General features: G+C 41.9%; 1 protein-coding gene across 2 annotated transcripts; it reads right to left on the bottom strand.

Annotated features, from left to right (window-relative positions):
- Positions 1-1,060: 1,060 nt before the first annotated feature.
- On the bottom strand, positions 1,061-13,785 carry LOC134204202 (uncharacterized). Of its 2 annotated transcripts, none has more exons than XM_062679029.1 (2): positions 12,478-13,785; positions 1,061-1,611 (listed from the first exon to the last, which is right to left on the bottom strand). In XM_062679029.1, exons 1-2 carry the CDS (start codon positions 13,700-13,702, stop codon positions 1,163-1,165), a joined length of 1,674 nt encoding a protein of 557 aa, XP_062535013.1. In that variant the 5' UTR covers positions 13,703-13,785; the 3' UTR covers positions 1,061-1,162. The 2 variants fall into 2 exon arrangements, with proteins under 2 accessions (XP_062535013.1, XP_062535014.1); XM_062679030.1 differs by having other exon boundaries at positions 1,061-1,533.
- Positions 13,786-14,955: the final 1,170 nt, after the last annotated feature.

The raw sequence follows: 14,955 nt of genomic DNA, 5'->3' as shown, positions 1-14,955 counted from the left end.
TTTTACCAGAGCTCAGATATAACTTGAATTTTACCACACCTAAGTTTCGACCATATTGATTCATAGGGTAAAAAATTATCGCGGTAATACCAAAACGATTTTTTTGGCAAAAAAATGATTTTATAATATTTTGAAAACTACAACTCTTAGTGTACAAGTATGTTCCGCAAACTTTTTTGTATTGCCAAAATACGCGTTTTTGCTGAATAAGTCATCAGTCTACAACCTATAGAATTCAAGATATTTAAAAATAAATTTTTGTCAAAAAATTCATTTTGGTATTACCGCAATAATTTTTTACCCTATGAATCAATATGGTCGAAACTCAGGTGTAGTAAAATTCAAGTTATATCTGAGCTCTGGTCAAATTATCAGTAAAATTGGTTCACACGAATCGAGATCTAGATCTTCAAAGTTGACCATTTTGTATGAAAAACGGCGAGTGGGCTTTTTATTATGCCGGTCACTGTAGGTTATCAAATTTTCAATGTAAATGTTAGTGTACATAGTAGTAGTAGTAGGTTATCTTTTTGCCTTTCTCGTACAACTAAGTTGTACCGAAAGGCTATCATTTCACTCCGAAAACGAACTTTTTATAGAAGCCTCTGAGACCCATAGTATTATATACCAATCGACTCAGCTTGACGAGCTGAGCACATGTCTGTCTGTCCGTGTGTATGTATGTGTGTATGTGTGTGCACAAAAGCTATAAAAAACATTAGACAACTTTTCGTATAGTAATCCTTAACCGATTTTCTCGCAACAAGTTTCATTCGACAGGGGACAAAGCCTTGTTGATCACTATTGAATTTTATAACGATCAGTCATTGCGTTTAAAAGTTATGAAGAAAATGGTACATCGGACCATATAAACCCCATATAAGGTTGGTGTCTTAACTAAATGCGAGAAAGGCATCACCAACGCTAGGTGGATTAATCTGGGTTTTTTTTTGTAAATTAAGCGATGCCTTCTGAAGGCCAGATTTCTAGCCTAGATAAAAATTCAAAATTTTTGGACTTCACTCCAGATCATAAGACATTTTTTTCTCGTTGCAAAAATAAGGAAATAGAAGAATAGGAAAGGCGAATACGTTTATTTCAACCCAATATAAACAATCTACTAACAAATAGGTACAGTAATAAACACGAAATTGACTTCGTCCTACAGCCGATGACTAACGTGATGTTCGTAGTGCACGACACGCTCGCCGTCCAGCGGATCCAACCCATCTCCATCCACATGGCTCTTGATCGAGACGGTCCGTTTCACCGTCTGCCGTTCGAGACCTTTGGAGAGCTCGTCGCCTTGCACATTCACGTCTTCTTCCAACTGTAACTTGGCTGACTTATTTTCGCCCGTCGTCTTCGGATTGACCCTCTTCAGTTTGGGCGATATCGGCTTTTTCTCCGCACTGCTGTCCGTTTGGACCTTTTTGCGTCGTGAAGTTTTCTTCGGTTCGGCTGTTGGAGGTGTTGAGTCTGCTGCAGGTGGGGGTGGTGGTGGTTTAACTTGAGCCGAGACTTGACGGGATTCTGAAAGGTACATGCATTCCTCGTGTTTAACACCATTCTTGTCGGTGCACGTATAGCACGTTAGTTCGTTTTTGTTACCTTGAAGAGAATGGAATAAAATGGTTTAATTATTACGCAGAAAGTAAAAAAGAGGAAAATAAAGGAAAGTGAATATAAGTTTATTTTTTTTCTATTTTGAGCATCTTTTCAAAAATTCTCAATCCAGTTCAGTTGTTGTCGTCGTCGGGTGCAGACGGAATAGTTTTGCTCTATACAGTATTTGTTTTTTCCTTTCTCGTACAACAAAGTTGTACCGAAAGGCTATCATTTCACTATGAAAACGAACTTTTTATAGAAGCCTCGGAGACCCATAGTGTTACCAATCGACTCAGCTTGACGAGCTGAGCAAATGTCTGTCTGTCCGTGTGTATGTATGTGTGTATGTGTGTGCACAAAAGCTAAGAAAAACATTAGACAACTTTTCATATAGTAATCCTCAACCGATTTTCTCGCAACAAGTTTCATTCGACAGGGGACAAATTGATCACTATTGAATTTGATAACGATCGACCGATGCGTTTAAAAATTATAAAGAAAATGGTACATTAACCATATTGGCACCATATAAGGTTGGTGTCTTGCCTAAATGCGAGAAAGGCAGTATCACTACTCGGTGAATTAATTTGGGTTTTTTCATATCTAACAAGAGTAAGCAGTGGAGGGATCGATGAGGAAAAACATGTACCCGAGGATGTTTGTTTATTCGAGTGGAGAGTCGGTTGAAGTTCTGATGGAAATCGCAGGATCAAATATGCGGTACGTCCGAGTATTCGATCTGCCACCGGAAGTTACGGACAAAAGATTGTCGCAGGTGCTCGGATTGTTTGGGAAACTTGATCGTGTTGTCCGTGAAAAGTTTCCCTCGGAATTGGACCTGGGTCCGTGGTGTATTTATGGAAATCGAAAAGAGCATTCCTCCATCGATGGAAGTAGCCGGCCTGAAAGTAAGAATTTTCTACGACGGACTTAAAGATACGTGCTTTCTTTGTCAAGCAGTAGGCCATCGGAGGGATTCTTGTCCCCAGCTATTACGGAAGAAGGCAGGAAAACAAGGACAGTGTACCGTGGGGCATCGAAATCCGTACACTTAAGCACCTTAGTATATGAAAAAGTTATTAGAAAATAGGAATCGAATGCAAATAAAACATTTGTCGTTGACACAGGAGCATGAAGGCTTCTACTTTTGAAGTGTTTCGCATTTACTCATTAAAAGCTACGAAAAACATGATAAAATAATGAATAAAATCAACGACTCCTGACTCGAAATCCGTCCACCGTGGACGGATTTCGAATCGAAGTATCAAAATCCGTACAGTTATTTTTGAACTAAATATTTAAATTGAAGCAGTCTGATTGACTAAACTACCATTGTAAATAGTTCGATATGCATCTTGAGAAGTGTTCCCTTCGATTTGTATTCGGCTTATCTTATTTAATGATTCGTAATTAGCAAATAAAACACAGTTACTTTTGGTGCAATTATGCTCTACCCGAAAACAAAATGGCGGCAAAAACTCCGCGTTTAGTGGGCGGCGATTTGTTTTTGATTTTTCTTGTTTTAATTTCAAAGCCTTCTTTCCATTTCTATGCACTAAAAGCTTACTGCCAAGTATCTGAACAGGATAAGATACATTATTTCTACATTAATTACCTTTAACCCCCTTCAATTTATTGATATCTCATGAGATGGACGGATTTCGGTGCTGTACGGATTTCGGTCCCACACGGTACTACATATACTGGAGTAGTTGTTGGAAACGAAAATAGATGCGATGTCGTCGGAAACCATGAATGAAGACTTTATCGAAGTTCCGGAAGAAAATCCGAAACCAGAAAACCAAGGACAGTCGGAAGTACGTGAAAACGCACGCCCGGAGAAAAAAAAACAAATCGTCGGAAGAAAGATGATGTTACGCTAGAGGAGGTGGCAATCGCAATCAAGGAAGCTTTGTCTCATCCACCAGCGACTCAGCGACGAACTCAATTCTCTGCTTCGAGTGCCGGTTCAACAACACAACCGAAAAAGAAGTGTGTCCGAAGATCTTATTATTAATGTTATTTTTATATTTATATATCGAATGATTCCGAACCAATTTGGCGAAGAATTCCAAAATAAATCGTCGAGGGAATCCGAACTAAATCTTCGAAAGCAAATCGTCAGAGGGGTTCCGAGACAAAATGTCGAGAGACTCCGAATTAAATATCTAAGGGATTCTGAAGCAAATCTCCGAACGATTCCGAAACAAATCTTCAAACGACTCCGGAGGAATTCCGAAGCAAATAACGAGAGATTCTAAAGCAAATCCTCCATGGATAATGAAGGATATCCCCCACAGATTCCCAAGGGTACCCCTCAACGATACCGAAAGGAATCCAGCATGAATTTTTCTGGTTTTCGGTTGGAATAATGATTCTGAAATGGACCTAGGATAGGATGTGATGATTGAATTGCAACTGCCTTGTTTTTTCCTCAGTTGTTTGCTTCGATGAGGTGGTGGCCAGTGCTTCCGAATATTTTTTTTTGCTAAATCAGCTGAATAAATAATATATGTAAAAAATGCATTTTTCTTGTTCATTCCTACCATCAATCATAATAAAAGATGCTACTTACAATCAGAAAAAAGTGTACATGGAATTGAATGAGTTTTACAGTGAAATGGGTAAAAGGTTGGTTTATAATGCTTCTAATCGAGTGTTCTAAATTAGAATAACTCTTGAGAATCATGTATACATTATTTGCAATCTAGCATAAATTAATTTTACCCAAAAAATAAAAAAAAATAACAAACTTTTGAATTTTGTCATAAATTTCAATTCAATTACCCAACAACACGGCCAAGGTAACAACAAGCTGCCCTTTTGAAAATATGATACTGTCGATCGAAGTAATCGATTGTCATTTTCACCCAATCAGCAACCGGTACGATTATGACAAAATCGGTACGATTTTTAATGACTAATTGGCACATCCTATCCTAGAAATGGACAAGCTGTGGAGTCACCTACACTTTAAAGTGAGCTGTTGAGCTGGGGTTCTTTAAAAAAGATCCATGGTTCATCAGCTCAATGTAAGGAAGCGAATCTTTCGAACAGCTCCTGAGCGGAGCGCCCATCTCTAGATCGAAATCAAGTGTAATGCAACGTACACACCAGTCAAGCAGTTCGACGAACATTGACTCCACCCCCAAGAAAACGCTTCGGTTGCTGCTTTGTTTGAACGTGTGTGAAGTTGTTCGAACAACAATTTGACAGTTGGCGGCTCGGTTGTAAAAAAATAAAACGGTTTGATTTTGGTTTCAGTTGTCGGGGGTGGAGTCAAGGTTCGCCGAACATGTTTGAGCATTTGTAGTGAAGTTGCACAAACCCCCATATATTTTTTGATGGTTGGTGCTCAAGTTACGCTTCGGTCGTTCGTGTGTGATATCGTTGGTCGAATAAATTGATTGTTCGTGTCGCTCGCTGTTGATAAAACTTGATGGATGTTTGAATATACAAGAGGTGGAGACAATGTTGGTCAAACTGCTTGACCGTGTGTACGTTCCATAAGGGTTGCGAATGAAATATCGACGTCATTTGTTACCTTAGATGGATTAAAGCAGGGTAATGCACTCTCGAATCTACTGTTCTACTGCTGGTGTGCAAAGAAGCGGTACCATTATCACAAGATCGCATATGCTCCTGGGAATTGCGGACGATAACGGTATTAATTATCGGGATTGATTGCCGTGCCGTGGAAGAGGCTTTTGTACCTTTTAAGAGGGAGACAGCGAGGATTGGACTCACGATCAATACCAACAAAACGAAGTACATGGTCGCTGGCAATCAACGTGGGTTCATTAGTGGTGGGGGTAGCGAAATGGTGCTGGATGGTGAAAAATTTGAAGTGGTAGAAGAATTTGTGTATCTTGGAACATTAGCGACGTGCGATAATGATGTTACCCGCGAGGTGAAAAGGCGTATTTCAGCTGCAAATAGGGCTTATTACGGACTTTGTAACCAGCATAAGTCACGTAGTCTGCAAACGAAAACAAAACTCGCGCTGTATACTACTCTGATTCTTCCGGTGGCTTTATACGGTCATGAAACATGGACGTTAAAGGAGGCTGATCGGAGAGCTTTCGGAATGTTTGGGCGTAATAAGGGCTGCGGAAAATACTCGGCGGTAATCAGGAGAACGGTATCTGGTGGCGTCGCATGAACCACGAATTATACCAGGTGTATAAAGGGCTGGATATTATTAAGCTTATACAACACGGCAGACTACGGTGGGCTGGTCACGTTGTTCGTATGCCGGAAGAACGTCAAGTGAAGATAATATTTAGTAGAGAACCCGGAAGAGGCCGCAGGCTTCGTGGAAGCATTGCAGCATTTGTAGCTAACATTTGATTAATCTGGTTTTGTGAATCATGCCGCCTCAATTTTGATTCCGCTTTACGATCGTGTAAAGACAATCATGAGAGCCTTGCGAGAATTACTTATTCGTACCGATTCGATGGACACCCGGCTTGGTAACTACGGTGAAAATCTACGAAGAATCAATAAGACAATGTACGGATCCCAGCTCTCCAAACCAATGAATGTTACCGATCAAACCACATTCCTCCAGAGTATCGATGAGCTCAACTTAGACGACGTTTTGGATGACCCGATAAACATATCTAGATCCTGTGGAGAGACCTCCTTCCTAGATGAGATCAACAGATCCATTGCTTACATTCCGGAAAAAAATGTTATTGGTTCCAACAACAAATGGGTTCAGATCGTTGCCCATCAACCGTCCAGCTCTCAAACAGTACTGTCAAAGAAACCACGGATCAACGTCTCCACCCCTGCTCCCACTACCAATACTGTCCCTCATTCGAACCCTGGTTGGCGATCTGTTCAGATAGCTTGAAGTGTTATGAGTGCTGGAGAAACATCTTCTAGGCATTCCGCTGCTCAAGTAAGATCTGCATCTTCCATCAACAATGATGCGAATCGCGTGATGTTGAAAGTGGCGAACAGTGACGCTGCCACTGACGATGTGGAGTCCTTCTACGTTACTCCCTTCAAACCTGACCAAAATGAAGAAGACGTGAAGAAGTACGTAATGGATATCTCCAACACCAGTTCATCCGTTGTAAAAGTGACAAAGCTCGTTCCTCGTGGAAAGCACATCAACGATTTGTCTTTCGTGTCCTTTAAAGTGACTGTACCTAAATCTGCAACTAGTGAAGTCAGCGACTCATGGTATTGGCCGGAAGGAATTTCTGTCCGACCATTCGAACCCAACCCAAAAAACGGATCAGCAGTACGTCTTGCGAACTCGGAATAAACTACGATTCTATATCTAGTCAGCCTCACTTGAAACTTACAAGTCGAACATCGGGACGCAATCTTGCCGCTAGCTCTGAGGAAGCTTCTATCCCTCTCAGCGCAGTAGAGCCCTTCCTGACAGCGACCAACAGCCGTCCCAGTCCTGCGTCTGTTTTGGGAGATGAGGTCTTCCGAACTCCATCGTCAGGCAAGTACACAGCACCACGGAACAATCCACTCTCTGATCCGTTTCTCGCTCTCAGTCACTCGTTCAGCCAACATCACTTGGAAATTTCAAGTCGGACATCGGGACGCAATCTTGCCGCTAGCTCTGAGGAAGCCTCTATCCCTCTCAGCGCAGTCGAGCCCTTCCTGCCAGCGTCCAACATCCGTCCCGGTCCTGCGTCTGAGTTGGGAATGAGGTCTTCCGAACTCCATCGTCAGGCAAGTACAACGAGCGTGCAATCGTTACCCTACCTGATAGTGTTTCGATTTCCAGTGCTCCATCATCCGGGTACCCGAATTCCGATCTCAACATATACTACCAAAATGTGGGAGGGATGAATAGTCGTATTGAAGACTATCATTTAGCCGCTCTGGACCAATGCTACGACATCATCGTGCTTGTTGAGACATGGCTAGATTATAGAACGCTTTCTGGTTACGTTTTCGGGGACGGGTACGAGGTATTCCGATGTGATCGCAACTCAAACAACAGCGCGAAAGCTATAGGAGGAGGAGTGCTTGTCGCTGTTAGGACGAGACTAAAGGCGAAAGCCATTGTGGATGACGCTTGGAATTCCGTCGAGCAGGTTTGGGTATCCATCGCACTCAAAAACCGTCACCTGTTACTCTGTGCTGCCTACATTCCTCCAGACCGTACTCGAGATCTTTATCTCATCGATGCACATTGCCGGTCAGTTAGTACTGTGTCGAGCAACGCGGCCCCTTGTGACGAAATTGTGGTATTGGGGTATTCAACCTTTCGGGCGTCGCTTGGATTCCGATTCATAGTGGTTTCCTCTATCCAGATCATGCACTCTCCACTTTTCATCCTGGAGCCGTCACGTTTATTGACAGCTATAGTTCTGCAGATATGTTCCAGATCAACAACGTGACTAATGACAACAATCGCATTTTGGATCTTTGCTTTGTTAACGGCTTCGACACTGCTCCTTTCATTTCAACTGCACCCGCACCATTAGTAAAGCTCGTTCCACATCATCCCGCATTAGTTATCGCAGTCAAGAATTATGGTTCTCTTGAATTCTCCATCACTTCATCGGCAGTTTCGTACGATTTTCGGAAGGCAGACCACCGTAGTATAGAAGCTGTGTTGTCTAATTTGGATTGGGAGCATATTCTGGATTCAGACGACGTCAATTCGCTGCACAAACTTTCTCGCACGTCTTGGCTTATGTTATAGATCGGCATGTCCCGAAGAAGATTGTTCGCGATGGCTCCCGCGTTCCTTGGATGACAAATGAATTACGTTTGCTAAAAAGAATGAAGAAGGCCGCACTCAAAAGATTTACCAAATATCGTACACTCCCGCTGAAACAACACTATGTCAGGCTGAACTACGAATACAAACGCTTGAGTAAGACCTCTTATCACCGATACGAGCAGGGAATTCAATCTAGGCTCCGATCACATCCAAAATCCTTTTGGAATTACGTTAATAAGCAACGAAAGGAGAAAGGATTGCCTTCATCTGTGGTATTGGACGACGTATCGGCTTCGACGCAACAAGATATCTGTAGCCTATTCTCTGCTAAGTTTGCCAGCGTTTTCTCAAATGAAGAGTTCCCTGCCGATCACTTCTCACTTGCCGCAGATAATGTTCCGGTCACAAATAAGACGCTAAGCAGCGTGGAAGTTTCCCTGCTTTCTCCACTTCGATGCATTTTCCAGCTTTCTCTGTCAACCGGTTTGTTCCCGTCATGTTGGAAAAAGGCGCAAATGTTTCCAGTCTACAAAAAAGGCAGCAAGCGTGACGTCAATAACTACGCTGTTGAGCGCTGTTTCAAAATTATTTGAGTTGGTTGTCATGGATCCAATGCTATATTCCATTGTAAGCAGTACCTGAGCGATGATCAACATGGGTTCATTGTCGGTCGATCCACCACGACAAATCTACTGTGTCTAACTTCGTATGTTACCGACAGCTTACTAGAACGAGCTCAAACGGATGTTATTTACACGGATCTATCTGCCGCTTTCGATAAGGTGAACCATGAGATTGCAATCGCTAAGCTCGAGAGAATTGGAATCAACGGCAATCTTCTTAGCTGGTTCCGTTCCTATCTTACGGATCGGAAACTAACGGTTACTTTAGAAGACTGTTATTCACCTATGTTTAGTGCCACCTCTGGCATTCCGCAGGGCAGTCACCTGGGACCATTGATCTTTCTGCTCTGCTCAACGATGTGAATTCTGTTATCGAAGGCCCACGGTTGTCCTATGCAGACGACCTCAAAATTTATCTGAAGATCCGCTCATATGCAGATTGCGTAGACCTGCAACGCCAACTCGACGCCGTCGCAAATTGGTGTTCATTGAATCGAATGGTGATCAACCCGACAAAGTGCTCCGTTATTACTTTTTCTCGAAAGAAAGAGCCGATCGGAAACGAGCGGAACGACAATCGAGCGCGTGAATCACGTGAAGGTTCTCGGGGTAATCCTGGATTCACAACTGACTTACAAGCAGCACATCGCATACGTCGTCGATAAGGCTTCAAGAGCTCTTGCAGTTGTGTTTCGAATCGCTAAAACTTTCTCTGACATATATTGCTTGAAATCGCTATATTGCTCTTTAGTGCGCCCCACTCTAGAGTATTGTTCAGCCGTTTGGAGCCCATACTACAACAATGGTGTGGAACGATTGGAATCCGTTCAGCGTCGTTTTCTTCGGTACGCACTTCGAAGGCTGCCGTGGAGTGACCCTTTCCAGTTACCAAGCTATGAGAGCCGCTGTCGCCTGATCAACCTTGACACTTTGCAAGTTAGAAGGAACGTCACCAGAGCATTTACCATTGCTGACGTCGTACAAGGCAGGGTTGAGTCAAAGGTTCTTCTTGAGCTTATCAACCTGAACGCCCGTCCGAGAGCTCTTCGTAACTATGTAATGTTGAGGCCAAGACACCATCGAACAAATTACGGTCAGGAAGGAGCTTTAGGCGGTTTGCAGCGGATGTTCAATCAAGTTTCCCAAGTGTTTGATTTCCATTTGTCCCGAGAGGTTCTCCGGCGTAAATTTTATTGTTTTTTAATGACCAAGCTTATTAGCTATATTAATGTGTGTTGCCATGACTTGACTATCTGTATGTTTTTATTATGAATATTGTATTATATTGTATTTCATCCATAACATCATTGGGGCAGCAACAAGCCTGTTGATGTATAATAATAAATAAAAAAATAAATAAATAGCAATAATTCAGAAATATAATTCAGAAAGGCAGAAAGAAGGAAGAAAAAAGGAAGAAGGAAGAAAAAAGGAAGAAAGAAAGAAGAAAGAACGAAGGGAGAAAGAAAGAAAAAAGAAGGAAGAAAGAATAACGAAAGAAGGATGAAAGAAGGAAAAAAGAAAGTAGAAAGAAAGAAGAAAGAAGGAAAAAAGGAAGAAAGAAAGAAGAAAGAAGGAAGAAAGAAACATGAAGAAGAAACAAAGAAGGAAGAAAGAAGGGATAAGAAGGAAGAAAGAAGAAAGGAAGAAGTAAGAAAGAAGGAAGAAAAAAGAAGAGAGAAGAAAGAAATAAGGAGAAAAGCAAGAAAATAGAAGGAAGAGGGATGAAGAAAGTGAAATAAACGAAGGAGGAAGAAAGAAGAATGGAGGGGAAAACGAAAGAACTGACTTCTCACTTCTCATTTGGCCTAATGGTCATTTGACCTAATGATTTTCGGCCGAATGGCCTGACACCCATCTAGCTACGGATATCTAGGCTTGACATATGGATCGAAAACTGTCAGTGGCACTGCTTTTGCAGAAGTGGATAGTGACGGTAACCCTGTTAGTAAAATCAAACTGCCTAAATTCCAGCTGCTCTGAAAACGAAGAAAATAGTTGCTGTCGCTGTCCCAAAAGCCAAAACCTGGTAAAACCTCGAAAACATTGATGGAGTTCACTCGATTTCGTTAGCGTTATAGCCACTATACCCACCTAGCTCGTTGTGCTCCATCATTTCTAGTACCTGTCGGATAGGAAACGAACGCCATCGTCGTAAGGTTGCTGTCCGGCATTCTTGCAACATGCCCTGCCCGTAGTAACTTTCCAGCTTTTGACTCCTTCCGAATACTGAGTTCGCCGTATAGTGGGGCGAGCTCGTGGTTCATCCTTTGCCGACACACACCTACACCCAAAAACAAATCTGACAATCGTTGTATGAAATCGTGGCATATAGAATTCTACAACCTTTTATACAGATATTGTATCAAAATAATACAAATCTGTTAGATTTCAATACAACAAATTCTGGAAAGAGATAAAATAGTTTAAATCCAACAAAATGACGCCTATTGTCAAAGCATCTCGAATTACGGGTAAACATAATTTTGACAACAGATTTTTTTATAAGCAATATTCAACGTTTGTAATAAAAATTAAAGCGGCGTGTTAACGAAATCGTCAAGAAGATCGGAAAGAAACACACTCTCAATGATTTATCGACATTCAGAAACAGTAGAACCTGCGACAGTACGAAAACGGAATATAAGCGATTGGAACTGTTTTAAATCCATTAAATTGAGATTGTAATAAATATCTCAAATTTCTGAATTAGAATTGTTTCCCTGATCTTTGGATTTCATTTCTAGACGGTCATATTATATAATCATCAAACAAAAAACCGACTTCTAAAATATAGTTAAAAAACATCGACAATACAAGGTGTCCTCTTTATAAACTGAACAGTCCTTACTTGCAAGTCCTCTCCGAGGCCAAGTTTCATGAAAAAACAAATTGAAACAGATTTTAGGACCGTGATTATGACGATTGATTTGTTTATTCGCTTCATCAGTCAGTCCTACTCAAAGTATGAGAGATAATCGAAAGTTAGTGTTCTTGAAAATCAACAGATTGAAAGCCTTTCGCTAGTGCGCGAACCAGTATGAAGCGACTGAATGTGAAAGGGAGGCATTAAGACCATCTATGAAACAGCACCTATCGAAGCGTGCATCTTCTTGCCTAACGCTCTGGTTGTGGACGGCTTGTTTAGTGGTGTGGAAGCCGTGACAGGCACATGAGCTCCAGAGATTTCAAAAATATTTTCTTTGGAATTTTCGAAAAAAAAACTCTGAATTAATGTGGAGGGAGAACTTAATTTACATTTACATTTTGCTACGACAAGTTCAACACCTTGCTACACAAATGGTCATAGAAATTGAGACAATGCGTACAAAATCTTCCGATGAAATGTCATACCTGAATGAACAGAAATTCATAAATGGTAATTGAAATAGTTCCTTTTTTTTTTTACTCCAATGCCTATACTGTTGATGACATTATTGAACAATTTGTTCAGTGATTTACACAACAATTCTATATTTGGGCGAGAGAAAGTGTTTTTCAACAAGATTATTCCTTACATGCACCCTACTTGTCCCTTACCTTTTTTGCAGTTAGACCAATCACGTGACTCAAAGTCGGCCAGCACCTTTGCCACCTGATCCTGGTTTTGATAGTTTAGCACGTACACGTCCTCGTTGTTTGCAGGTACCTCCTGCTGCCGCTGCATCTTCTGACTACGGCCGGATCCTTCACCATGCATTGCTGGGAAGAATTGTGTATAGAAATCGTAATACGCAGGGTGGATAGCTGCAGTGGCATCCGACTGTGACCTCTGTTTGTTTGAACGCATGTCAACCGGTTGGTACCGGTATCCACCTCCATTGATGGCATCTTGACCCGGTTTATGATGCACCACAGACTTCTTTGTCGGAATTACTTTACGTTTCTGTGGTAAATTTGATATCTTTCCTGTTTGAGTTTGTTGTTTGGCCGGTGTAGATGGTTTCGTCGTTTTCTCGATTTGATCTCCGTCATCATCTTCATCCTCAGTATCATCTTCTCGAGCTCCTTCGTCGTGTTCTCCCTCTTCATCGTCATCCTTCTCATGATCTTTGCTATTATAGTTCTTCTGCTTTACGAAGGCAAACTTCTTGTGATGTGGAACAGTAGCGTAAGCACAAGATTCGGACGTCGTATCCGTAGCGGGATCACGGCACACGTGACATAACATGCCATCCTGTTTAAAGGACTTACAATTTTTTGGGTCCTTAGCCAGCTGACGGCTCTGTGATTCAGACTCCTGCTTGATTCTTTCATAATCATCCGATGGAGAGTAGTCAAAGCGATACGAGTAGTTCGCTCCATCGCCTTTAACTTCATCTTTCTGTTTCGGTTCGTCACGATCTTTGAAGTTATGACTGACGAAACGTTCGTAACGATCTACATAGCCATCAGCTCCTTCACTAGAATCGCTCTTCTCATCACCATCCTCTTCTTCACTTGTCTGTTCTTCACTAGATGTTACTGTTTTACGCTTAGCACGCGCCACTTCAACATCACTAGGGTCAATGTGAGACGGGAACTTCGCAAAGTTTGGCGTAGCCGAAATGAGGTCCAATGCACCGAGATTCAAATCCGTCGGGAAGTACGAACTATGATCATTGAATGCCTTTTCATATGCCGAACTGCTAAAGAACTCTGTGTCTTCATCACCGAAATCAAACACCCGAAAGTCTGTGGCATCACTTGCCCGCGTCAGCGAGACTGAAGCCACCACTAGCACAACCGTCAGCACGTGGACATACGGCCACTGATTCTTCGCCATGTCTCCGTGTTCTACGAGCTGTTCTTCAACTGTTTATATTGCGCGCACTACCAGAGCTGCTCTACCATGGTCGAATTTTCACACCGAACTAGATCAATGGACCCAAACTCTGGGCACTTTTATATGAAGAAAATTTGCGTATTGCAATCTTTCTTTGTTTTCTCACATTCAAACGACACCGTGCATGAATTTAGTTATTGAATAATTACAATAATATTGAACAGAGCTTTTTTAAACACGAGTAAACAAGCAGCCGTTTTTTTTTATTCTGTTAGGGTCGGTGTACCAATAGTGGTATTATTGACAGGTCCAAATTGTTAATTCATAATTGAAAGGAATATATTTCTGTGATGTAAATATAGTGGCAGAAAGCTGTTCTTCTATACTTTTCAGGAAAATATTGTTGATACTTCAAAACATGAGTTGAATTGATGCAACACTATCTCTCAAAGCATACTATGCCTTTCGCTTACCATACGTTTGTTCGATATAGATTTACCTCAGACAACAGGTCCAATTAGCCAACCTGGTCGATTGATGTCTAACAGACTGGCTGATGTTGCTTCAAGCACTATGGGATCATCAGAACTAAATTTACCCAAAACCAATAAGCAGACTGTTGCATTCGATATGAACCATCTCACTAGGAGGCTGAACGATTACCGTAGTGTGCAACTGTCTCCTCTCACAGGAAAGCAAGTCTCGATTTCGAAACTTTCCCGATGGGGTTGCTCGTTGGCGTCTGGTTGCTGGTAGACAACCACATACCGAAAAGCATATCCAGCAACAGGGATAATCAGGCAGTGTTGGATGCAGGGCTACACAGACTAGGGCACCAGTTGTTGATAAACTCGCAGAGTCACGTTAGGAGAAATAACAAAAATCACGTGCTCCTTAGTTTCACTTCTTGTGCTACGACGGACACTTATACTAATCTAACGCGTCTTGTCTCGTCGTCGTCTTCCAAAATCAGACGACAGAATAAACGTGGGGGCCTTCGTAGGGAGGAAGTGAACTTGGTGTAACAAGTGAAAATGGTCTACAAGACTTAGAAGTACGTGTTTTTATCTCAGTTTATTTGAAGAAAGTTTAAGGTTCTGCAGTTTGTGGAGGTGTGAATTAAGCACTTGGGTCCTCATTTAGTCACGCCGAAATGTGCTCTCTATTCCGCAACGTCGATGGAAAGGAGGGTAACGAACTGTGTGCGTGAAGCAGGTTTGTGAGAGTAACTGCGGCTACACAAGAGAGAAATC

Source organism: Armigeres subalbatus, unplaced genomic scaffold (genome assembly GCF_024139115.2).
Source record: "Armigeres subalbatus isolate Guangzhou_Male unplaced genomic scaffold, GZ_Asu_2 Contig45, whole genome shotgun sequence".
NCBI classification, from domain to species: Eukaryota; Metazoa; Arthropoda; class Insecta; order Diptera; family Culicidae; genus Armigeres; species Armigeres subalbatus.
Note: the sequence above shows the minus strand (reverse complement) of the source record. Positions and strands in the feature narration are given on the sequence as shown.

Bases quoted from the DNA above. Each gene is read 5' to 3' on its own strand.
- LOC134204202 (XM_062679029.1), bottom strand. From the start codon at position 13,702: ATGGCGAAGAATCAGTGGCCGTATGTCCACGTGCTGACGGTTGTGCTA. The intron at 1,612-12,477 runs GTAAGGGACAAG...ATTCTCTTCAAG, and splicing joins TTGGTCTAACTGCAAAAAAG to GTAACAAAAACGAACTAACG.